This window comes from Mirounga leonina, unplaced genomic scaffold (assembly GCF_011800145.1).
Source record: "Mirounga leonina isolate KUSES-001 unplaced genomic scaffold, KU_Mleo_1.0 Mir_93, whole genome shotgun sequence".
In the NCBI taxonomy this organism is placed as follows: Eukaryota; Metazoa; Chordata; class Mammalia; order Carnivora; family Phocidae; genus Mirounga; species Mirounga leonina.
The window spans coordinates 23,736,273-23,762,618 of record NW_023270854.1 but is presented as its reverse complement, the minus strand read 5'-3'; the positions used below and the strand labels follow the sequence as shown (position 1 = coordinate 23,762,618).

General features: G+C 47.8%; 1 protein-coding gene across 1 annotated transcript in view; it reads right to left on the bottom strand.

The window, feature by feature from the left end:
• The window catches only part of MYO5B (myosin VB), a 334,133-nt gene extending 309,379 nt beyond the window's left edge, over nucleotides 1-24,754 (bottom strand). Inside the window, exon 1 of the mRNA XM_034995772.1 lies at nucleotides 24,692-24,754. Coding sequence (XP_034851663.1) covers nucleotides 24,692-24,718 — 27 coding nt within the window. The 5' untranslated portion in view covers nucleotides 24,719-24,754. The remainder of the gene's footprint in view (nucleotides 1-24,691) is intronic.
• Between the last annotated feature and the right edge of the window lie 1,592 nt (nucleotides 24,755-26,346).

Below are 26,346 nucleotides of genomic sequence, written 5' to 3'. Positions count from 1 at the left end.
CGGGGGACACGAGCTTTGCCCCCAGGTAGGACCTATTGCATTTCCATCTTTAGCAAAACCAAATGCAAGTATATATTTTATGAAGATCAGTCTTGGATATCCATTTTTATTTCCTTTGGAAAGAGGTGCCCATCTTGAACATGTAATACTAAATCCACTGTTTCAACCCTGTGACTAAGATTTTTAAAGGAAGAATCCCCTGAAAAGGATACTGAAGACCTACACAAGGTAACTGAGTCCCCCAAGAGTATCTTTTATCAACTACCATCCTGGCAAGCACAACCCAGCTGAGACCGTTTGGACAAACACTAAAGTCTCTCCCGCAGTTTCTAAGGAAAATCCTCACTGTACCATGCGAGGTTCCCTCTGCTTTTGCCCCCTTGTATGCATTCACGATTTGGAAGCTCAAAGACCTCATGGAGCACCTCCTGTCTGAGGCAACATATTGAATGCTTTCCCTGGCATCACCACATGTCTCCAGGTACTGAAGATGGTTTTGTTTTTAAACGCAGGAGACGATTACTGACCCCCGAAATGACAGGACCGAACACACAGGTGGAGGGCTTAAACTAGCATCAGCTTCTTTCATTCCCCTGTAGCTCCACACCATCCAACCTCCCCCTTCAATCTGGGGATTTACCACCTGTCTGACCCCGATGTGGTGACTGGATCTCCAGCAGAGGAGAACGAAGTCACAGGAAGGAATGGTGGTGGCGGTCAGAACCGGATTACCCCATGAACAGTCATGCAAATGCTTTACCCTCCTTGCTGTCCTCTGGCCCACATCCCATTGGCTCAGAGATCTGGTTTAAGACCCATCACCCTCCCTGAGGCCCCCTCATTCCCTCCCTTCCCAGCTGAGACAGGCAATGATCCATAGTTGAGAGACACCTCCGAATCCTCTTGTCAATTTTTTTAAAGCTATATATGTAACTTGAATGTTCAAATCTCCAAAATAAACCCAAGCCCATCTGCCATCTGGCCCCATGTGTGAGGCAAAAACACATTATCATGTGTAGAAACCTGTGTACTCTGCTTAAAGGCCACTGCTGCCCTGGGGGCTTACAGTCCAGGTTACCCAACTACTCAGAAATAACACGCCATTCGAGAAAATCGTAAAATTTCACATAGGCCAAGGTTCCGGGCTATTTATATTGTACTTATAAGAAGTACCACATGGGGCCTTGGCTGGCTTTTTGTTAATTCTAAATTATTCAGCACCACAGTGATAGATTGCTAATTAAAATGCTAACCCCTAAGGCAAGGGCCCAACGGGGAACAATCCTCTGGGCTTCATGAACTCCCCCTCACTCCATCAGAGGCATACCTCCCCCTTTGCCTCCCTCCCCATGAACAGTCATGCAAATGCACACCAAAGGGCCTTCATCCTTACAAGTCAAAGGTGTTAAACAGCTAAGAAAGTAAAGCAGAAAAATCTAGTGACAAGGTGACTTATTGAGGTCCTTTACAGAGGCCTGCAGTTCCAGAAGACTCCGGACAGTTCGGACAACTGGCATTTTAGAAAACGGGCTCTTCCTTGAATACGCCTGAATTCCCTTGGTCTCTTGCACTGGAAATCTTGTGTCCCTGATTCTTCTTCCCACCACAGTACCCGAGACCACCCGGGGCATCCCTGTCACTGCTCCCCAGCTACCCCAGTGCCACCTGGGACACAAAGTAACAACTAAGGAAATAGGAATGGAGTATGGACCTTCATGAAGGTGTTCATATTGGTTTAATTGTAACATGTAGCATACTAATATGTTAATAGGAGAAACTGGGAACAGGGATATGGGAACTCAGTACTATCAATTTTTCTGTAAATCTGAAACTTCTAATTTTAGAAATTTTTTAAAATAAAATACTGATGAGTATGGAAAAATTAGATCATTCCTACTTTGGGCAGTTTCTTAAAAACTAAACATGAACCATAAGACCCAGCTTCTGCACTTCTGGGCACTTATCTCCGAAAAAATGGAAACTTATATTCACACACAAGCCTGTACACCAATGTTTATAGCACCTTGATGCTTAATAGCCATGAACTGGAAACAATTCACACGTCCTTCAACAGACAAGCGGTCAAACTGTGGTACATCCACACCACGGAATCCTGCTCAGCAATAAGGAATGCATTACCATGCAACAACCAGAGCCAATTTCCAAATTATGTTGCATGAAAAAAGCCAATTCCAGAAGATTACATACGGTAGGACTCTGTATATGTAAACATTCTGATAAAATTCTGTAAATGGAGAACCAGCTTAATACCATTTAATGGTTGTCAGAGGTTAAAGAGGGGGTGGGAGTGGGTATAGCACAGGAGAGGTAAGAGATCCTGGAGATGGAAATGTTCTGGATCTTAACCACATCAGTGACAAAATTCTGGTTTTTCTACTATAGTTTCCTGTACTACAGTTTGGTAAGGTACTACATTTGGGGGAAACTGAGTAAAGAGCCCCTGGGATTGCTCCATATTGTTTGTCACAACTGCATGTGAATCTACAATTCTCTCAAAGCGATAGTGTTTTAAAAGCAGTAGGTGGCCTGGAGGAAGAAGTGGGGAGACCCAAACACAAGTGGGATGGGAGTCCACCAGCAAGGGTGGGAGACTTTGCACATGGCTTTGAGACCATGGAAGCCAAGCCCTCACAGAGTATAAATGTGGAGTGAGGCTGGCCTGAATTAGAAGGTATTGGTGTGAACTTGTATTTACCATATTAAAAAAAAAAACAAAGCACATATTTATGAGTATAGGTTTATACACAATCATTTCCTAGCTCTGTCCAAAGGGCCTAAGGGCAGCAACACTCCAGGGCAACCACTAACTTAATGCCCAGAAATTGGTTTCCAAGTACCTCTCCACTAGAAAGAACCCGGGCTCTTTAGGAGAAATGGATTCTGGGCTGGGGCAGACCACCACAAGATGTGTCTGGAACATGGTGTTGTAAAAAACAAAACAAAACTCATGTCAAGAGGGCACAGAGATCAGCTTAAAGCGTGCCCACCACCCTGATCTGGGACAGTTTGATCAAAATAGAGATCACATATTATAACTCATTGAACAAAACAAACTCCTGAGTTCACACGGATAAGTGAATGGCTATATATAGGGAAGAGAAGGCATTTCCTTAGAAGCCAATAGAGAGGCAGATGATGATCACAAGTTACCATGTGCAACCACCATATTAAAAGTAAAGTTAAGCGTCTGCCTTCGGCTCAGGTCATGATCTCCAGGTCCTGGGATCAAGCCCCACGTCGGGCTCCCAGCTTAGCGGGAAGTCTGTTTGTGCACGTGTGCTCACTCTCTCAAATGAATAAATAAAATCTTTAAAAAAATCTAGGTAAGAAACATCAAAGGATGCTAAAATTAGATAAAAGTCCGGTGAGAAAGAGATGTATATCCTCTTAAAGTATCTCCCCACAAAATATTGCAAAGAGGAGAAAAAAGCAACTTCACAGAGGGGGAACCTGGCAGACACCATCTGAAATGATCCAAGTTGCCACCACCTCTAACAGAACAAATCCGGCATCAAGTCATCCCACAGGTTGCAATGATCATCACAGCATCTGGCCAAACACACCATATGGAGAGCCTTTCTAACAGTGCCTGGGCTAGCACCTTCAGAAGTGGCCACGTCAGGAAACTCCAGGCTAGCCCAGGGCAATGCTGCAGACCAAAGGAAACTAGAGACAGGGCTGGCAGGTGGCAGGTGTCACCCTGGACTGGAGCCCTTCCTATCAAGGACCGTCAGTGAACCGCAAAGCCCAATTCAAGGAAATGCAAATTCCTTCAATTATTCTTGCAACTCTTAAGTTGGAAAGGGTTTCAAAATGTTTAAAATAGAGCATTTTCATTGTTCACCCTTCCACCTCCTTTCTGCCTAGACCGCAGGCGAGCTGGCACGAGAATGAGGTCCCAAGGATGGCAGGACAGCCAAATAGGAGCTGTGGCATGGCCACATCATCCCGGTTGGCCCGCCTCAACCCTCCTCTCTCCGTGGTGGGAAAGCAACCCCTTGATGGTGTCCAGGCACGGGAGTGGGGTTTCCGGTCACTCACAACCAAAGCCATCACAACATTTAATAGAATCCTGCATTCCTGGTTGCCCCTATTACTAATGGAAAAACCCACAAAACAGAGCCCGGACTTGCTCCAGGGGAAAGGTGGCAAAGCAGCAGGTTTTGTGAAGCAATAGCAGTTTAAAAAAAAAAAAAAAAAAGTGCCTGGCCAGAAACAGGAGCAGGTCCATCTCCATGGAGACTCCAGGGAGTTGCCACATGGAGAGGGTGGAGGAGGAACAGGGCTGGAAGTAGGCCTCTGGTAGACCACTCCTACAAGGGACAGGAGAAGTCTTCAGGGGCATCTTCCCGGAGAAGCAGCTCCGTGTTCAATCGGTAGCAAAGCAGCACCTGCTCTGGACACAAGAGGAGTTAAACACGCTCTTGGGTGTTGTTCTCCTGGATCACCACTTAGAACATGGTCCCTAGGAGAAAGATTCTCAATGCTGGAGGATATGGATTCAAGGTTTGTGTGCCCTCCCAATTCATGTTGAAAGCCTAACCCCCAGAGTGATAGTATTAGCAATTAGGGCTTTTGGGAAGTGACTAGGTTATGAAGGTGAAACCCTCAGGAATGGGATCATGCCCTTGTAAAAAGGACCCTGGTGGGGCATGTGGGTGGCTCAGTCAGTTGAGCGTCTGACTCTGGATTTTGGCTCGGGTCGTGATCCCAGGGTCAAGGGATCAAGCCCCGTGCTTAGCAGGGAGTCTGTTTGAGATTCTCTCCCCACCTCCCTCTGCCCCTCCTCCGCATGCTCTAAAATAAATCTTAAAAAGAGACCCTGGAGAGTTCTCTGGCCCTCACTGCTGTTTGAGGATACAAAGAGAAAAACCACCAACTACAACCAGGAAGCAGGTCCTCAGCAGAACCCAACCACGGTGGCACCCAGACCTTGGACTTCCAGCCTCTGGAACCGTGAGAAAGGAGTTTATTGTGCACAAGCCACCTAAATCCGTGGTACCTTGGTACAGCAGCCCAAGTAGGGAAAGACACTGTGGGACTTCTAGAGTACAACCAGTCGGTAACCCGGGGACTTCTATAAACAACTTTCACTCCTAGTTCAACTTTGTTTCTTAGGCAATTTTTCTAATCAGTGCATCTGTATTGTAACCCCTCATAATGGGCCAGTACTCCCTCCTTATTCTGGCAAGTTTCTTCCATACCATTATGTTCATCCTCACTCTGAACAGTACTGTGAGGTAAATCCAGTTGCTTCCATTTAACATGTGAGAAAACAGATGAAGACATTAAGCCACTCGCCCAAGTCCTCACGGCAAGGAAACGGGATCAATGGGACAAGAATTCTGAGCCATGGCTCCCAATCCTGCATTCCTCTGCCTCATCCACCTGGAATATCATTAATAGCATTGTCAATGTTTAACCTTTCCGTCCCTGCTTTAAGATTAGTGTACTATAAATGGCCAGAACACAAGATCAGAAAACAGTGAACAGGAGGAAATACATGTGTTTTACCTGACCTTAGAAGAATGCTGCAGGAAATTCAGTACTCCATCTTGCTCTACTCACTTGCATTGGTTTCTAAAGTGAAGAGGTACAAAATATGGCTCCCCAGGGGCGCCTGGGTGGCTCAGTCGTTAAGCGTCTGCCTTCGGCTCAGGTCATGATCCCGGGGTCCTGGGATCAAGCCCCGCATCGGGCTCCCTGCTCCGCGGGAAGCCTGCTTCTCCCTCTCCCATTCCCACTGCTTGTGTTCCCTCTCTCGCTGTATCTGTCAAATAAATAAAATCTTTAAAAAAAAAAAATATATATATATATACATATGGTTCCCCATGGTGAGCCCACCCCTGCGCCTCCTGAGACCCCCCACCTTGCAGTTAACATCCCCTATTTTCCAGGCCCTTCAAAACTTCTGCGATACCAGAATCTCAACTGTTCAGACCAGCAAGTACCAAATACCTATTACGTAAGACCCGCTGGGCCCTTGGCATGGTCTCTGCCCTCATCAAGGGGCTGAAGAGATAAGGCAAGTATGTAAAAAGTTAAGCAATCATCTGAGACATTAGTTACAGACCCATGACAGATGCAGAAACATAAGCGGATATGAGCAAATGCCAAGACCAAGTAATGGCGTGGACATTATTTACAGTAACTGCTTCAGAGTACAAAGAATAGATTTCCCTAGGCTGAAGTAGTCAGGGAGGGTTCATGGAAAAAGCTAAAACTTAGCCTTGAGAATGAACTTAGAGAAGAAAATATTTCAGGCAGAAGCAGCCTGGGCACAGAAAAGCTCAAGGCACATCAGGAGACGAGTGGACATTCTGTGGGGGGCGGGGGGAAGGGAGTCAATCATACAAAGCAGTCAACTGATAATCAAATGTAGCAACCCTGAGGCTTTGGCCAGAACAGAGGCTTCAAGCTGGTATTAACTGCACGATTACTTCTATCTCACGTGATAAGGAGCCTAGAATGCTCCTGAGTTCTAGAGTTTCACCCTAAGACATAGCGCACAGGAGGGCTTTTCGTCAATAAGTTAGGAGGAGGGTGCAGATGGTCCTGAATGGGGAATGAACCACCACAAATGGTCACCACCTAGGGAATGCAGAGCCACGCACGGTCCCATCTAGCTCGCCCTGAAAACAAGATTACAGGCACCAAGCCAGCAGCACCTCCTCCTCGGGTAACAATTCCAAAACCAGCTTTGGAAATGCAGCAATAGGTCTTCCTCCCTGTGCTTATTTACCAAAAAAATACTTGTGCATCCTCAGGGGGGATCTAGCCAGAGTGGCTGTTCAGTCTTTAAAAAAAAAAATCAGTGGAGACCTTTGTTCTAATGACCACTGGGGACTATGTTCACCAAAGCATAACTGTGCTAGGGCATTCCCCAACACGTGAGTGTGAATGAATGCTAAGGGATTGTCCAGACCATTCTGTCTGATAGGATGACCCAGAAGAGAAAGCACACTGACCCCCAGGCCTAGGGAATTGGAATTCCCAATAGGTTCCTGATCCATGGAGTCCTATTGTGGTGAACTCTGGCCAGGCTCAAACAAGACTCTCCTACTCAGGAGATAGAGTATAACTCCCTCATTCTAATGCTAAACATCTACAATAGATAGGGGAGTCTGCCAGTTGCAACATTAGAAGATAAATCTTAAATTCCACTTGTTTTTAAAATGTTTCTCAAGCACCATCTCCGTGCTACACACACTCTTGGCACTGGAGATTTTAGTAAGGAATATACTAAGTGCTGCTCTCATGAACCCCAAGATCTAATTCAAAGTGCCAGGTACTGATTAAAAAACAAAACAAAAAAAACCCAAGGTAGTGGATTGAGTAGGTGGCAGAGAAGGTGTCCATGAAGGTGATCCAGAGGTTGGGGTGATAAATGACTAGTGCAAAAACCCAGCAGAGACCACTGATGCAGAAGGACTAGGGCAAATGCACGGGGCGGGCGGGGGGGGGGGGCGGGGCAAGAAGCCTGCAGAGCTCCCTGAATAAGCAAGGAAGCAGCTAGCATGGAAGGAACCAGAAAGTGAGGAAAACAGGGATACTAATGGATCAGGGTAGGCATGGGCCAGATTATATAGGGTCTTATGGGCCCATGACAGATTTAGGTTTTCTTCCAGAAGCTGAGAGAAGCAGCTAGATGGTTTCAAGCAGAGGAATGACCGAATCCAATGAGCACTTTTGAGGACTGATCTGGCTACCGTGAGAAGAAACTGGAAGGAGACAGGGAAGAAGCAGGAAAACCAGTCAGGAGACTATTGCCATTACCCAGCCAGAGACCGAGTTGGATGGGTCAGAGTAGCGAGCCCAGCAGGAAGCGGGGATGGGGGCTATTTGGAAGTTGAATCAACAGGACTTGCAGATAGACTGGGTGTGGAGGGGAAGATGCCCTGAACTGGGGACTGAGGATTAAATCCCGGATCTTGCCCTTACTAAATGAGGAATGGGGAGAACGTGGGGAGAAATAGGGAGAGCATCTTTGCTTTGTCTAAAGATCTTTCATGGTGAGGTGGCACCTTCTGGCAATGGGCACACTTCCACTCTAGTGAGACCAGAAAGATCGGAGAAGCAGCATTGCGCTTTTGACATTCACATTGTGACTCAGATTAAGTGACACTTCTACAGAATCAGAGAGAAGGACCCAAGGGACTTGGTCCTACTCCCTTTAGTAAATGAAGGGACAGAGGCCCAGAGAGATCCAAGGGCTTGGCCAAGGTAGTTAGTGTCTCTAAGCTAACATCAAGTTATATTTGCATATTACAATCCAAGTCTCCAAGCAGAGAACTCTGTGCTCTTTCCATTACCCCACACTTGTTCTAGGCTGCTTCTATGTAGAGGAAGTCAGTGTGCATTTGTGAGTCAGCCTGAATACACCAATAGACGGGGAAACTGGAAAAATACAGTAACAACTAGTGACATGTAACAACTCCTTTAGATACAAACAAGCTACTGAGTATCCAGAAAAACAGACACCCACTGCAGTAAATCTACAGGAGATAGTGCTCCCCTACCTCCACCAGCCCACAGTCCCCAGTAAGGTGCAACACCAGGATGCCACGTGCTGGAACCCCGACCTCACCGTCTGCAGCCTTGCAACTGCCTATTTTGCAGCCCTGCAGTACTCTGGGATTATAGTTCCTTTTCTCGGACTCGTAAGCCCTGTATCCCCCCGCTGTTCCTTGGATGCTAGTTTTCAGGCATCTACCCCTGGATGAGCTCCATTTACTGAGATCCCCCTGAAGTAGGTCATCAATATCAGAACACAGTTGAGTGGAATCATATGGGTTGGGGGGGGGCCAATCCTGAAATTTATAGCAAAAGACACGCAGCACCAACATTACCCCTGAAAATCCTTACGCTGTCCATCACAGGTGCTCACTTCAAGAGGCTCCGAACTGCCTAAGCAAACAGATTTCCCCCCACAATCCCACCCTCACCATGGGGCAAAGCCTCACTAAGCAGGGTGATCACTAACACAACTAAGAGGTTTTTGTGGGGTTTTGTGGTTGTTTCTTGGAGATTGGTTCCTTTTAACAGCACGACCAGCTGCACTCCTGACCTTTCAGTGCCTCCGTCTAGGAGCCAGGTTTACCCAAGCTGCAGAACAGTGCCACTGTTCATGCTCTTCAAAGAGCATCTGTTCTCTTTGGGCCTTCAAGTTCAACCTCCACCCCCTACAGCTGTGCCTCAGTCCAAGTCAACACTTCACAATGACCAAAGAGTTGCCACTGAGCAGAATTCACTTAAGAACTCACAAAACTTCCATTTTGAAGTCTCACTTTTACAAATCATGGTCTTGACACAATAGAGGTCATAAGGAGGTTCATGTGATAGCAGTCTTACTATAGTACATAAAATCAATAGCATTATCCTTTATTAAAGGCTGCAATTTTTATACCTGTAAGACAACTGTATGATGGTCATTTATCCTCCCAAGTGAAAGTTAATGGCACAGATTTCTTGCCTGTGTATTTTCCTGGTTGTATCTTAAGTCACCATAAGTCATGTTAACACAGCACCAGACAAACCATCATTAACATCTATTTAGGATAAAAAGTGTTACTTTAAGGCAAATTATGAATGCTGAGTTTTGAAAACTTCCTATGACCCCCCGTTTAAAACAAAGTTGAAACAGTAAAACAAATGATTACATAAATCAAGATAATCTTAATTTTATGGAAACACAGCCATCTTACCAAAAACGGTGGTACTAAATTAACTTTGTCCTCAAGAATAAGCTTCAACAAAGGACTACATGATAAGATTAGAGGCACAGCTCAGTGTATTGGAAGTAGCCCTGCAAAGATTCATGCAGATGTTCTCCCATACTTTGGGCATTACTGTATTTATTCTCTAGAGGAATTTATTTTTTCTACAGGAACTTTTTTAAAGGGTATAGTAAATCAACTCTTATAGCCACTTATAACCACTGTTTTATATACTCCCATCTTTGCCTTCCTCAAGTAGTAAGGTAACTTATAGGAATCATTTTTATATCTTATTGGACATCTTAAAGGGCAATGCAAACAAAACTTCAGCCCTATCCTGCCCTATCCACTCAAGTTGTCAACACCACAGCCCACTCCCAGTCTTGGAACCTGAGGCTGGAAAGAGCAGTTTTCGGGATAAAAAAAAATGGGGCTCCCTTTCTAGTGAGCTCTTTTGAACAGCTCAGAGGAAGGAACAGCTCAGAGGAATAAACAGCTCTGGAGGTTGGAAGCTCCCAGGTGATGGGATTCTGATCTTCATCCCCACCCATGAAAGTGTGGTTCTTTCTAGACAGGGGCACCAGCCCTCCCCAACCCTCAGAGGAAGGAGATAAAAGGGCAAACAGAGGGACCGACAAGGACCAAGAGGGGAAACTTCCTCTCAAACCATCTTCAGGGCAGTCATGAAAACCAAGGAACCACACTCCACCATTCTTGGTAAAATGCCTCAATATGCTATTCTCAGACATCACAGTCCACTGAATTGTTAATTCCTTATTAAGGAGGACTAGCTTTTATGCACCTTTTAGGCTCATCCCTGTGCCTGATTAAGATTCTTAAATATCTGCATCTGCTACACAACTGCCCAAAGTAGGGACTGTTAGTCAAAAAACCCAATTATAAACTCAAAAGAAGTACCGTAGGTAGCCATGATCTAGCAAGAAAGGAAACCAAGCACAGGACCGATCTCCCAAATCCTATTCTACGGGGGTGAGATGCGGCAGCTCTATTTTCGCTAGCCCTCCAGGTCTGTTACACCCCAAGTGAGAAAACTATGGCTCTAGTAACTGCAACACCCACAGCCTCTTCAGAGGGAAGCACAGTGTTCCCAGTGACCACCATCTTTGAAAGTGCCTTGGCATAGAAGGCCAAAGCCCCCTGGACCCGGTACCTGCCCAGAAACAGCCGCTCAAAGGGCCGCTTTCTATCAAAGCTTTAAAGCTTTTGTCATTAGTGACAGAACCAACAGCCAGTCTACAGGAGATATTACAGCCCATCTAAACTGGTACTGGAGAATCAGAAGAGGGTACTTAATCCAAACCAGAGGGGAGAAGACAGGAAAAAAACAGAGCCAAGAGTAACGGAGTCCCGTTGATGGCATTAGTGTGGCGGGAAATGCAGTGCGGCCAACTGCCGACAGGATAGCCTGGTCCCTAAAGCCTCAAAGGTCATGGCCAGCTTTCTGGCCCCTGAATGCTGCACTGGCACATTAGGCTAGGGTACGCAGACCAGCTAAGCCCGGCTCCTGAGAGTGCGTCCTTAGGGCAAAGCTAACATCCTGAAGTACCCCGGCAACAACAGCCAAGTATGCCAAGTGCCAGCAAGGGCTAAAGACAGACATAGGCATCCTGTTAGTAGGGCACGACGGGATGCTCTTCTCAGGACAATCCGGGGCAAGCCCCACCATCGTAAGCTACAGAACAGTCAGGCCTGGCGCCTTACGGTTGAGAGGATAGGTGGTCTTACAAAACTAAGACCTTCGGACTCCTTTGTTCCCTCCCCACACCTGAAAAAGGGGACACACAGAGCCCAGAGCCTCTCCAACGCTGGTGCTTTGCTAGTTTAGGACCCAATCCAAGGCACCCCAAGCACCCTGCAAGCCCTCACGCACTCACCCCTACATTGCCCTGCACTGAACTGTAGCTTCCCAGAAGACCAGACCTTCTCCTAGCAACTCCCATTACAGTTCATGTGTTGTCATTATGTCATCAACAGGCCTCTGAGGGTTGTTCTAGCTTCTTACCCAGGTCACAGGTAACCGAAGCCTAGAGGTTAAGCCATCGCCTAAGGTCACACAGCTGGTTAAGTGGGGAACCAGGGCTCAAACCCAGGTCCATCCAGTCTAAAGGTTATGCTCTTAACCTCTATGTTCCCCGTTCCTTTCATTGCCCCCATTTGATTGTGGTAGAATACATAATTTACCATCTTCACCCTTTTGAAGTGTACAGTTCAGTAACATTAAATGCACTCACCCTGCCATATAACCGTAACCACTGCGCAGCTCCAAAACTTATCTTGTAAAACTCAACTTCTGTACCAATAAAACCGCCCATCTGGACCCTCCCCTCCTGCAACCACCATTCTACTTGGTCTCTGAATTGGACTCCTGTAGGTACCTCTCATGTAAGTGGACTCCTAAAGCCCACTGGTCATATCCTCGAGGTTCATCCCTGATACAGCCTGTATCAATCTCCTTAAGGCTGAAAACCACCTCACTGTATGGATATACATTTCACTCATCCATTCATCCAGGATGGACACTGGCTTGCTTTTATCTTTTGACTATTGTGAAAAATGCGGTCTCCCCCCACCCCTTTCTTATATCAAGTGTCTAACATCCTGCCTGATGCATAGCAGGGGGAGACAGGCCACAAAGAGCATTTGGGGAAATTAGGTGGAATGGGCTTTCCATCTGATTTTCAATCAGTAGATGATGCTAGTATGCTTGTCATAACATTGAGGCAATCTCGCCCATATATTGGTCATGTTAGCATACACATATTTAAGAGGGACTGTAAGTCAGTATAACTACAAAAATCCAACGAGCCTTTATGTTGTTTTTTTTTAAAGTAGGCTCCACATCCAGCAGAGTCCAACGCAGGACTCAAACTCACAATTGTGAGATCAAGACTGTAGCCGAGATCAAGAATCACACACTCAACTGACTGAGCCACCCAGGCACCCCGAGCGCTTACATTTTTAAAATCAAGCAGACCAGAATGGCTACATTCAAAGGAGTGTTTTCCTGACAGCCACGGAGGCTCTTCACCAACCCACGGAGATCATTCCAACTCTAACTCCAGAGGATGATAGCAAGGCGGCGGCCACACCAAGCTGGCATCAGCCCTTCAAGTCACTTAGTCTGTAATAGAAATGGTCAGTGAACACCTACCTTACTCAACCAAACTAGTTCTTTGGGTAACTCTTGGATATCTCCAGAAAGGCCTACTTCCCAAGCATGGGGAGATTACCACCATACAACGGAAAAGAAACACATCAGATCTGAAGCCAATTTCAGAGAGGTGTCAATGAGCTCCAGCTTCCTGGTCCTTCTGCAAAGAGGCCACCATGGAGCAGAAAGCATTCGTTCAACTAGATCAACGGACCAGCACGTCAGGTCCCATCACATTGTAAGGGCATTCTCATCATTCTGGTGTGCAGTTTGTGACAGTTACACACACGTGTATACACAGTAAAATGACAAAAGAGCAAGCAGCTGGACAGCAAAGCAAGTAGTTTCTGGCTGAGGAAACATTCATTTTCCTCATTTTATAAACATTAGCCCTCATTAGCAAGTATAGGCAAATTGAAAAGGATTAAATCTGTTGAGATAAAGCAATTTATCTCCTTTTAACGTATTACCACCTTCTTCAAGCTTATTCATACAACAAATGAACCACTGGATTGGGAGAACGCAAGGTCAGAAGATTCCTTTGCAGGATGGGCTGTGACTATATCCCAGCAGGTAGAAGGTGCCCTGAACAACTGTTGGGTTAGTGACAATCCAAAGGATCTTCAGATGAAGACTGAGGATCACCTGTGTGAGGGAAGACACCAGAAACCAACTCAGTTTTTTTCTGACTCAAGTCTCTCTTGAAAGCCACTTTGTCTGGGCTCACATGAAGGACGGAGATCCATATTTGTCCCCAACCCCCATCAGGACTCAGGGGCATCTGCCTGAGACTTAAATTGAATTGGGAATAAAAAGATTATGCTTTTAATGTGACTTTAGGAAAGGCAAAAAAAATTGTGATCATAATTGTGCATAGGTTAGGATATTCAAAAACAAGGTAGTTATATTAGCTTTTCATGTCCATAAATGTTACTTTCTGATATTCCACATTCACACCTTGTGCTAAGCCTTTAGGCACAGTAATAAAGAACATTTAATTATCTCCTGATGGGCTCCACATTCATAGGTTTAGGCAAGTGCCAGAGGAAACAGATGGGCCTTCCACTGGGTGCCAAAAGCCAAAATGACAGGAGAAAAGGTTACAGTAAAGCTGGCTCCTTGATGGAAAAAAGGTCTTCCCTCGAAGTGCCATGGCCTGGAAACAGGAGGGAAGTACAGGTAGGCTTCAAACCAATTCAACAGCATTTACAGAGTTTCTACTGTATGCAAAAACTATCTTGGGAACTAAGGGATGGGAGAAGATTCAACCTACATCTTGAATGAGAGCAACCTTACAGATATGCACACTCAACCATCAATTGCACATAAGAAATCCAGAATTCGTTATTTCAAAGGTTTATAAAATTTGGCTTTGTAACTCATCTTGTTTTTAGCAGAAACAGTCGTATATGTAATTGGTGAAGCAGAGTAAGAAATACCTGAGAGCTCACCATGCGATCAAGCAGACTAATGGCCCCACTCTGGATTCTCCCCACCGTCCCCAGGTTACCACCATTCTGCCCCCCCCCCCCCCCGTTTCATTATATACATATATCCTCCAACAGGATCCATTTTGCTAATTTCAGGAACTCCTAGAAGTGGTATCATTCTGTATGTATTCTCTAAAGCACTCAAGACTAGCAGCACATAAACGGAGGTAGTTTTCTAAGCATGCATCCTATCATTGGCAAGACTGTACCGGGGTCTGGCGGCCAGTTATCAAGAGAAACTAGAGTCCCAGTGAATGGCCAGGGCACACAAAATAAACAGCTGAATATAGTATAGTTTACCAGTTCAAGGATTTTTACCTTTTCACCTTCCCCAAAGAATACCAGTTCCCAGGTCAGAATACAAATGGAACTGGAATTCTGTCCAGTAGGTTTAGCTGGAGGCTGGTCTCTAAGCCAGGGGACCTGAATTTGGTGCAGAGAACATTATAAGGGAAGTCTTTCGAATTCCATGCAGAAAGCATCTGAATGTTCTTGTTCACTTTTAGGATTTCACATCACAACACATTCTGGCAAAAGCGCTCTGGGAAAAATTGTTACCTTTCCATGATGGGCCCCTTCATTCCTTCCCCAAACTTCAGCCAAGGAGAGAAAAGCCTCTAGGGTCCATGTCCATATCAGAATCGCTCATATATGAGGGCAGGAATTTATGAGCTGGTGCACAAATGTTAAGAGGATTATGAGCTATTAACTTGGAGCTCAGATCTAGAAGCTTCATTCCCACAGCAAATCAGCAAAATAGTACCAGCGCTCATCCACACCAGGATCCAGACAATGTGAGGACCTCCCTCATGTCCCACCTAAAACGCCCGTTTGGAGGGGGCTGCTGAACCACTTGGACAAAGCCCCTGAGAAGCACCTATAGTTATGGCAGAAAATAGTTTGGGTCCTGGCTATCCCTCTGTAAGGAGCTCTCCTCAGATGCTGGAAGAGAAACCTTGTCTGAGATGGCCCAGACTAAACCAGCAGATATGAAAGGGCTTCCCAGAGTACCATGCCTAGCTCTCTGCTTGTATCTTAGAATAAAATGCTCACTAGACACCAAGCATAGCAGGAAAGATGCTGCTCTTGCTATGCAGCTGGGGGAGTGGGGGGACAGAGCCAGGCAAAGTGCCTGGAAAGGAGTCAAGGAGTGGTTACATTTCCAGTCCATCAGGTTTACACTGCAATAGTGTCCTACACCTTTTCTTACGTTTAGCTCTTCAAGATGTGAACCCCTTTGGGGGCCAAGAAGGGCTAAGGAAAGCCAAACACAATTTTGCCTGCATTTGGGACAGCGTGAAGATGCACCAGGATGCCCATGGGGTTGAGGGTGGTGGCGGCAGAAGGACAAAAAGCACTAAGTTCCTAAGGCAAAGAACTGTAGGGTCTGACCATCTTTCTGCATGCAGACCATCCTTTCTCCTTTCTACTCTGGGAGGATGCGCTGCTGCTGGGGGGCAAGGCAGTGCTAAGTAGAAAGGACCTTCCATGAACTGGACTCTTCTGTACAGATGTTCCACCATCAATGGAACAAATCCTCGTGGAAGGCAGAAGCCAGCCCTTGGCTAGACACCTGGGGTGGGGGTGTGGTCATACTTCCCTGGTAAGAGTACAGCTTCCAGCCAGTCCGTAAGCCGAGCTCCCCCATTTGTAACTGGGAGGAGTTAGTACTGAGTTAATACAGAGCACTTAGAAATAACCTGGCTCAAAAAGGACTCCATGAACGTTAGCTATCCTAGCCCTTCGAATCAGGGTTTTCGTTTTCTTTGGATAAATACCCAGTATTGGGATTACTGGATCATATGGTAATTTTTTTTTGAGGAACCTCCATAGGTTTTCCATAGTGGCTGCATCAACGTACAGGAAGGTTCCTTTTTCTCCACATCTTCTATCTTAATTATGCTTCCATTAAAAAAAGTTATCAGGGAACCTGGGTGGTTCAGTCCATTAAGCGTCTGCCTTTGGCTCAGTTCATGATCCCAGCTTCAACCCTCTGCCTCTGCCCATGTGCTCTATCATAATTAAATTTTAAAAGAAAAAAGTTAGCTATCATAACCAGTGTTTCCCACCCCCACCCAAGTGTAGAGCTTAGACATGTACAAGCTCTACATGGAGAAAATATATGCCATTGTGCCTTTTTAAAGATCTGTATATTTCATCCTGACTATTCTGGTTTCTAGGACTTCTAAAATTATTCAATAAGCAAAAACTTAGTTACATACCTCTTAATACAGGTAATATAAGGAAAACTACAAGTGAACATGCTAAGTATATGAAAAGATGCGCAATCCTCGAGGGCAAATCAACTTTAAGTCAAAAGATGAACCAGGTAGTCTAAGTTGAAAAAGAGCAACAATGGCCAGTGCTGGGGGAGAGGTGAAGAAAGTTTTCTGAAGGTTACTGGTCATATTGAGGACTAAACACGCATGCCAGCGATTCTACTCTTAGGAATTTATCCTGAGTGAATGATTGAAAGAGGCTCCAAGAATGTTCTGCAACATTTTCCACAATACCGAAAAATTATAATTCAGTGTTCATCAAAATTAGAACAGTTAATACTATGGTAAATCCATAATATGCCATATTATACAGCCATTAAATGGTAAAAATTACCTTTATATGCTACCGGGGGTGGGGGGTGGAGGGGAGAGCCCTAGATTAAGATCTAGAGTAATATCTATGGAATGATCCCATTTTTGTAGATTGTACTGTGCATTAGTAAAGCAGTGACACCTAATAGAAAAACTACATATGGAATCAAATTTTTTAGTAGCCATGTTAAAAATAGGTGAATCAAATACTTTAGCCCAATACGAAGTATTTCAACATTTAATCAACAGTAGTATAAATGAGATATTTTACATTCATCCTTTTTACTAAGTCTTTAAAATCTGGTGTATTTTTACTGTTTATACTTCCAGCTCATCTCCATTTAGGCCAGCCTCATTTCAAGTGCTCAGGAGCACCCTGTTGAACAACAGGTCTGGAAACTACACCTGTAAGTGATTAACAGTAGTGGTTTCTGGGAACAAGATTAACAGAGCCTTCGCCCTTCCTACATTGTAGGAATTATTCCAATAATCATTTGTATTAACATAAAAAAGGCATTGTCAAAAATTTTTAAATTTCCCTTAAGAAGGGGCGCCAGGGTGGTTCAGTCGTTAAGCATCTGCCAGAGTCCTGGGATGGAGCCCCACATCAGGCTCCCTGCTCGGCAGGAAGCCTGTTTCTCCCTCTCCCCCCTTGTGTCCCCGCCCCCCTCGCTGTCAAATAAAATCTTTAAGAAAAAACAAATTTCCCTTAAGAACTCCACAGACCGACCAGAAAGCACAGCTTCAGTGGAAAACTTCGTTCCAACTGCTCTTGCTCATTCCCCAGGGGGCAGTGGGAGAGTGGAACCTTTTAGCCTTCAGCGAGAAGGCCAGCACCCAGCACTACGACTCAAGGGAGAAACAAGCTCACCAACAGTTAAGCCTGTGCAGGGAGCCAGACACTGCACTAGGGTCACTTCACATGTTAGAGCACGTGATCGTCCAGGACTCTTAGGACACAGATACCATCCCAGTTTCAGGTTTAAAAAAAAAAAAAATCAAGGCTCAGAATGCATCTCTTCCAAAGTGTCAGAGCTGAGCATTTAACCACACACCAGGACAGTCTGTACCAAGATCATGACCAGAGGCCAGGACTGCCCACACCAAGGTCGTGATCTGATCTTTATTAAAATCATGTTGTAAGATTTGCATTTCTTTAGAGAAAATCCCACCCATCCTTTTTATTTGCAAGAACCCCCAGATCCTAACGTTTCTCCTTTAAGCTCATAGATCCTCAAACGTAAGTTCATCTAAGTATTTTTATGACCCCAAACTGAACAGGTTTAAAAAAAAATCAAGTATTCCTCGCCCCATCCCTACTTTTCTGTCCACCCTCAAGCTGGAAACTTCAAGGTCATATTGGACTCCTCCTGCCCTTGCCCACATAATCACACATTTGTTGAATTCTAGGCTCAATAATCCCTAAGTGGCTATAAGAAACCGTATAAGCATACTTAGCACACATATCTTAGTATGTAAATACCCTTCAATAAAGGAAAACTGATAGACATCACTTTAACCACAGGATCAAAGGGATACCATCAGAAATGGGACACGTTGATAGCACAGATCTCTTGAAATGGTGCACTAAGACCCATCACTCCTGATGTTTTCTTAGCAAAAATTCATAAACTCCATGTAAACAGAATACATGATTATTCAAACTGAAGGCCTTTCTACAAGGTAACAGATTAATACTCAAATTGCCTATGTTGTAAAAGATAAGAAACTGAGGGACAGTCCCTAATTGGAAATTAAGGGCACTAAGACGCTAAACAATGTGGAATCCTAGAAGGGACCCTGGACCACAGAAAGGTCGTTAGTGGAAAAACTGGCGAACTTCCAGTAAAGTTCATAGACCAGTTTCAACAACTGGGCTGTGCTTATGAGGTGTTAACATTGGGGGAATTTGGAAAAACACACTAACTCCATGCTATTTTTGCAACTGTTCCAGAAATCTAAAATTATTTCATGATCAAGAGCTATTACTACGGCTACTACCCCCAAATCGGTCTTGCTTATCCCTTCCCCCCATGCTTCCTACCATTCTTCCATTGCCTCCCGATAATGCCCTCCTTCCACCCTCCATGCCTATTCAAATCCTATTCACTCAAGGCCCAGTCACAACCCACTGCTGCTAAAGGGAGTCCTCCCCCCACCCCACTGCAGCACACCCACCTGGCTCCTTCCACAAAACATCTGTAATGGAGTATCTGCGCTCCTCCCGTGATCCATGGGTAATGCTGTATTGCTAACTTTGTGCACTTTAGGTTTCATTGCCCAATAACAATGCAAAAGGTGTAGACAAGCCCATCAGAACAGACATTTCACTCAAATGGGCTGCTTTTTAATGTGGTTTCTGGGAGTCTACTGAAATGTATTAGTTGAAATAGTTGGCCCATTATATAAGTTTTACCTTGAAAACTATGTAGAGTTAAATACACCATCACTTAGGGAAGGCTGTATTCAGACTTATAGGTTTTAAGCAGTATAGTTTATAGCTGACCATTACCACAGAAAATATTTAAGAACAAAAAACCCTTGCCAGACCTTAGAAAATGTGTTTTCTACTCCTACCTTGGCACTCCAACCAGTAACAGAATGCCAGCTCTATGAACAAAATAAGTACAATGGTATACAGAGAGACTCTGACCAGACCCGGAGTTGTCAAAAAGCCTTCTAGTGGGTGGCTACCCTGCAGCTAATCAAGTGAACTATTAGGAGCACATTAACCAAAAGGAAACTGGAAGAAACTAGCAGCCAGAATGCAAGCTTTCCCAAGAGGCCCGAGTGGGGAGACTTGGTGTCAGCAAAGAGCTACAAAGAAGTTCCAGCAGGACTTGGGGCAGGGGGATTGGGGGGGGCGGGGGGAGGGTGGGAAGAAAGGACAAGCTCTTAATTATCTCTTCAGTACAAGGCACAGTGCTAAACACTGGATGCTCCAAAAAAACATTTGTTAGGTCCTCTGCTCTCTAGGTGTGCTCCACCTACTTGGGGAAAAAAGGACGGGACAAGAACCCGGGACAAGAACCCGGGACAAGAACCCGGGACAAGAACCCGGGACAAGAACCCGGGACAAGAACCCGGGACAAGGGGGTTGGGGCAGGACAAGCTCACTCAGTGCGTACCTGTAATAGGCAGAGAATATGCCTGGGCAACCGGTGACAATTTGCATGCAAACTTTGGAATTCTGATGCTCACCAGCAGAGCGAAGAGCCCACTGGCTTTACATGTGCATCTGAGGAACGGGAGCAGACAGGAAAGGGAGTGGGAACCAGGGATAGGAAAGGCAGCAAGACACAAGGCAGAGAATAAGGCAAGGAGGAAGGCAGGTGCACGCTAATGGCTTCTGTGCAGCTACCTAGCTTCATAGGACCATAAGGAAGCCAGAGCCCTTGAGTTTCTCAACATCCACTCAGCCAAGCCACCATGGTTCCCAGAATCAGATGCTAAGATGAAGATCCCTGTTCAAGCGATCCATTAAGCAGTGCTCCCAGGATGGGGGTGAGGGGGTGGGGAGGAAGTGGGACAGGGAAGGGAAAGAAGGCAAGCAGGGGTGTGACATTCAGCAAAACCCAAGCAGAGGAACTTTGGCTCAACCTGCACATCTCTGGAAAGATTAGGGGCCTCACCTTAGGGCAGCCCTGTTCCCAAGGTTGGGGGGGTGGGTGGTTGGAAGCTACAGCTGTTATACTCCCACTGGTTAAAGGGCTGTTCTGTTCTTAATCTCAGGAAAACAAACTGAGGGTTGCTGGAGTGGTGGGGGGTGGGAGGGATAGGGTGGCAATGTGATGGACATTGGGGAGGGTATGTGCTATGGTGAGAGCTGTGAATTGTAGAACACTGATAAATCACACCTATACCTCTGAAGCAAATACATTATGTTAAAAAAAAGTAGGAAAAAATGAAGGGGGGAATCGGAGGGGGAGAAGAACCATGAGAGACCATGGACTCAGAGGGTTCTAGAGAGGAGGGGGTGGGGGGATGGGTTAGCCTGGTGATGGGTATTAAGGAGGGCACGTACTAAATGGAGCACTGGGTGCTATACGTAATGAATCATGGAACACTACATCAAAAACTAATGTATGGGGACATAAAAATAAAAATAAAGGGCTGTTCCGGGGCACGGGGTGCATGCTCAGGCTCCGGGAACCTTGGACAGAGACACAGGTGCTCCTGGGAATGAACAAGCACCAGGTAGTGTACAGGAGAGTCAAGGGCTTTTCTGAAATATCATTTGGGAGCCAACAGGAGTTTGACTCCTTAGTGCTTCCAAGGGTGGCAGGTGGGTACAGAGGCTAGCAACTCCTGTTTTCCAGAAGGACATCTGGGAGACACCTGCACACTGGATGCATAGGTAAAGTAGAGACAAAGCCCCCATTAACATACACAGGGTGGATCCACCAGGAAACTAGCAGCACTCAAACATTCACTTGTCAGTTAAAAATCAAACAAAATGGTTTGATGGTACTTCTTTCAGTCTGGCGATTTCCTCATCACTCTTCTGGCTAAAATCAAGACAGCCTACTGAAAGACTCAACTGGAAGAGCAATACTTATAGAGGGGTTATTCTGGATGAAAACCTAAGTCAGACTATTTTCTGCAATTATCACAATCAAGCTGTGCTTCCCAGGCTTGCACATGCTCCGGTGTCTTCCTGGGACCTGTACAAATCAAATTAGCCCATGTTTCTAACCCACAGGAAAAAAATTATGAATACTCGCCACATACATGCCATTTGTGACAGGACCACCCATCGTCCGCTCCAGCTTTCTGTGAAGATTAGAGGAGGCTGACTCACCTTGACCTCACCCTCAGAGGGTCTGGCATGGACTCTAATTTTCTTTTCCCACCCAGAAAAGTCCCACTAGAGAGAACAATTTCTCAAAGGTGAGGCGTATGGGTCTTCCGAAAACAGGTATGCCTTTATTAACAGGAAGTAACCATAGTCAGGGACTAAAAACTCCAAAAAAAAAAAAAAAGTAATTCACATAGCATAAGCGCCTCCCGTTAGTGTGCAGATAGGCAGACAGCAAGAAATTAGTAACTTTGGGGGGGGTCATCTTTTCTGGAATAATAGACTAACATACTAAGTTCTTACCTGAAACTGTACTTTCAGGTTAATTTATGCACTTAAAAGGTCTGCTTCCAATAAGATCTTCCAAGTAGGTCACTAAAGCAACAGGTATAGTCCTAAAGGGCTTTAATATTTCTATCCCACTTATAAATGCTGTTGACATAATGGATAGTTATTTCCATAATGCATAATACATTATTACAGTGCGTGCCTGGATCCAGCATTCATCACGTTAGACTAGCCTAGCAAGTTAAAAGGGGGAACATTGACTGTTTTAATACACTAAAATGGAATCCTCTCCCTAAGAAAATGAATCAGAGTAGCAGGCACGATTTCTCTGTGTAATTTGTGATTCATATGCATACTGAGAACCCAGCCTAGCAAGTAGGGTGATAATGATGAGGAAACAATGCAACTGCTTCTCATAGTAAAGCTTAAGTAACTCTGACAAAGAACAACTGCTCAAACTTCCATCTGGAAGCTACTGGGTGAGCCACAGAAAGTCTCCATTCCAGATTCATCTACCTGAAAGTGATTAAGAAACCCCCTAACATGGCCCAGTAAAGCCGCCCAGCCCTACAAAGGCATTCTAATACTTTGAGTTGTCTCAAACCCTCAACACCCATGAAGCCAATTTAAGGCACTTGTGTGTTTTCTCAAGAGGTTTTCCTTAGGTGTTATCCTTACAAGCCCAGAAAATTACCCTCAAACTTCGGCTCCGACTTCCACTAGTGTTCATTTCTAATAGTTAACATGCAATACACTCGCTTATAACAGGAAATATACTGGTTTCTAACAAGAAAAATCGAGTGTCCTCCCCTGAAAGTGTGATCCATTAAAAGCAATGGAATCTTGTTTTTCAAGATAAGGGCTTCAAAAGCTAGATTTATTCAGTTATCCACCAGCTTCACGTAAAACGGCAATTATCTGATGGACTTGGTAATACATTGCAAGTATGGGCTGTTGAGGCACTCGTTTTATTTGGCAGTCGAGCAGTATCTCCGTGCACTTCTGTGTGTTAAAGCTTCAGCGTTTCACTCTAGTTCAGGGGTCTTCCCCGCTGGGATCCAGCTCTAGTCCAAGTTCCTGACGACCCGCCTCGCGGGAAGACGGAAAGCCGGAGCTTTGAGGACTCCTCCCAAGACGCACAGGAGTAAAGCGGGTGGGGCGCTTTCCAAAGCCAGAAGCGCCAGAGATTTTCACTAAACTCCCCCCTGCCATCTTTCCCACACCTCACCCGCCTTCCTCCCCCCTTCCAGCAGCTGTCGCCCATCTGCAAGCCCGGCCGGAGCCCTAGCGGAGGTGGAGTAGGTGTCTGAGGCTGCCACGACCCCACCCCCGGCCAGGTTGCAGCCTCCGCAGCCACCTCGGGAGGGTCCTCCCCACTCGGCTCTAACTTTTCCCGGGAAAAATGAGAAAATTGGTCCAACGACGCAGCCAGCCCACCCAGCCGCAGAGCGCGCCCACGCGCGGGGCAGCTGCGAGCAAGAACCAGGTGAGGATGCGGAAGTGGCTCTTCCTCCCCGCCTAGACCTGTTGGCCCGGGCGGGTCTCCTGCAAATCGCACACCCACGCGCGCACCCTTCCCCCCACCCCGCCCCAGACAAACCCACTCTGCACGCAGACGGACGCCCAAGACGCTGTCAAACGAGTCACAGCCCCGGAAAAGACCGGGCGTGCAAACCTCTAAAACTCGGGGGGGGGGGGGCACGTGCTTAAAAGCCCCGGCCCCGAGCGGGGCCCCGGCGGCGGCGGCGCAGCGGCCGCCGGCGCTCGGGGAGGCGGCGGCTGGTCCCGAACTTTAAACTGCCGCGGAAGCGGGGCGTCTCCCCCCAGCCCCACCTGTTCCCGACCGTGGGGGCCGAGCCCCGCACATCCCTGCTGACCTTGAGGGCATCCTGGGTAATCCACACTCCACCCCTAGGTCCGCGTTCCTCCGACCCCCTTCCCATCCGTAACCGAAGCCCTCCTGGTACCCACGCAGAGGAGCCGCCTTCAGCCGCCCACCCCGGGCAAATTAAGAACGCGCCTTCCTGGGGTCTCCGCAGATCCTTCGAGCATCTCGCTTGACCCGCTGCTTAACTCCCCCTCCGCAAGCCATCAAGCCCCTCACAGCAGGTTGGGTCCCCTCCTCTCCACCCCAAGTGGGCCGACATCCCCTACGTGCGGGGTTCCCCCCACCGGTGCGCCGGAGCAAAGGAAGCCTTAGAGGGACGCCCTTGCGAGCTGCCGCTGCAGAGCGGGGTCCACGGGCAGGGGAGGGGGCGGCGGCGGGGCTGTCCCCCCGCTCCGGGCTCCGCGCTGGCAGGGACAGCCGCCCCTCCCCCACGGGCCGGGAAACTCCGCACAGCCAGGCGAGGAAAGCGACAGCGGGGCGTCGGGGGGGGGGCGACCAGCCCCGGCCGGGAACAGCGCTGCGGAGCAGGCGCCGCGGGGCCGCCGAGAGCCGGACTCTCCCGGAGCAGCCAAACTTTCTCTACCACCCGAAGTTCCGGGCGCCCGGGAGGAAGCGACGGGGAGGCTGCCAGGCGGCTCCCGGGACCGCAGGGAGGGCGCCCCCGAGGGCCGCGGCGGCCGGGAGCGCGCCGCCCTCGCCCTCACCTGGGCCGCCGGCGCGCACTCACCTGGCTGTAGAGCTCGCCGACCGACATGACCCCGCGGGCCGGCCCGAGCCGGGGCACCGTGCCTGGCGTGCGGCCCTCGCTCGTGCCCCGCCGGGCGGCGGTCCCGCCTCCTCGCCGCCCGCCGGCTCTCAGTCCACGGCCGGCCCGCCTGGCGCCATCTTCCCGGGCTGGCCGAGAGTTTCCCGGGGTCTCGTCGCTTTCCCCCGGACCTGCCCCGCCGGCTTCCTGGAGGCGCCGCGGCCCGCTCGCCCTCGGCCGGCGCGACCTTTACTCCCGCGGTGGCGGCGCCGCTGCGGCCGGGCAGGAGTTGCGGGCGGGGGAGGCGGCGGCGCGGCGCCGCTCCCCGCTCAGGTATGGGAGGAGGTGCGGGCGCCCGGGAGGCAGGGCCGAGGGCAGGGAGGGCGGGCGGGCCGCGGAGCGGGCGGCCGGTACGCTGCGGCCGCCGCCTTTGAGCCCTGCCGGGGGCCGGGCTGGACGCGCCCTCCGGCGCCCCCGCCGCAGCGGGGTCCACGGGGCCGGGGGCGGGGCCGGGCGCGGAGCTGCCGCCGGGCGCCCCCTGCTGGCCGCCGAGCGCACGCCCGCACAGGTGCGCGCCCGCTGCTGCACCTGCCGCGCCTCGCTCCCCTTGCTCTCGGCAGAAGCTGCGCAGGGAGAGCGGAGACAAGAAAGAGAAGTAACAGAGGGCGAGGGGAGGACAGAGGGAGGAAAGAGGAATAAGCGTCTACGGCTGAAAGCTTCCATACATTTGCCTCCGGACTTTACGTGGCTGCGTTCAACAGTCTCATTACTAAAATTCAGTTCTGTCATGGCAGATCATAAAAGGTGATTTGGCTATACCAACGATGGTCTCCGTCAAACCGAGCTCCCTGGGCTAAAGTCCTTACTAGAGAAGTGGGACTTGTAGCTTCACTACTTGTTTTGCCTGTTTCACCCACGGCTTCCAACTAGGCTCCTAGCCGCCCCCACCGAGGATTGTTCGCTTTTCAGGAAAGTCTTGCATTTTCTTCTCTTACATGCGCACTCTGCGTCTCTCTACCACTTTCTACCTCATTTTGGTCCCCCCGTCAGCCCCCTGCCCGCGCTAATAGCATTTGGCTGCCTGCAGCAGCTTCTACCCCCCTTCTACTTGTAGTAGAAAAAAGGAAACCTCAGCCCAAAGGAAAGTAGCTGGTAGGAGTTGGCGGAGGGAAAGCAGCTACTGTAGAAGAAAGGGACCTTGACTTATCTGAAGATAGCCTCCGAGGGTAGTTCTCGGCCGGAGTATGTGTGCATCCCCACCGCAGAAATGGTTCTGGAGCCTCAGGCCCTGGAAGGTGCTTCTTAAACTCTCCCCATTTAAGACCTTCCCACGTGGAATCCAGGGCCTCAATTTAATTCACCTGCCCAGCCCTTCACACCTGTGCCTCCTCAATGAGACTCACCTAGGGAGCTTTACCAGATCCCAGGAAATTCTGATTTAACTTGTCTGGGGTGCTGCCTGGATAAATGGATTTTTAAGAGCTCCCACGTCGTTCTAATGACAGCCAAGGTTAAGAATTGCTGCTTTAGTCCCTTCCTAAATGATTCCACTCACCCCCCATCCTATTGAAATTGTCTTCTCCCTCTGAAGCATGGGGTAGTAAATGACTCCCCCCACTCAGGTTCCACCACCTTCT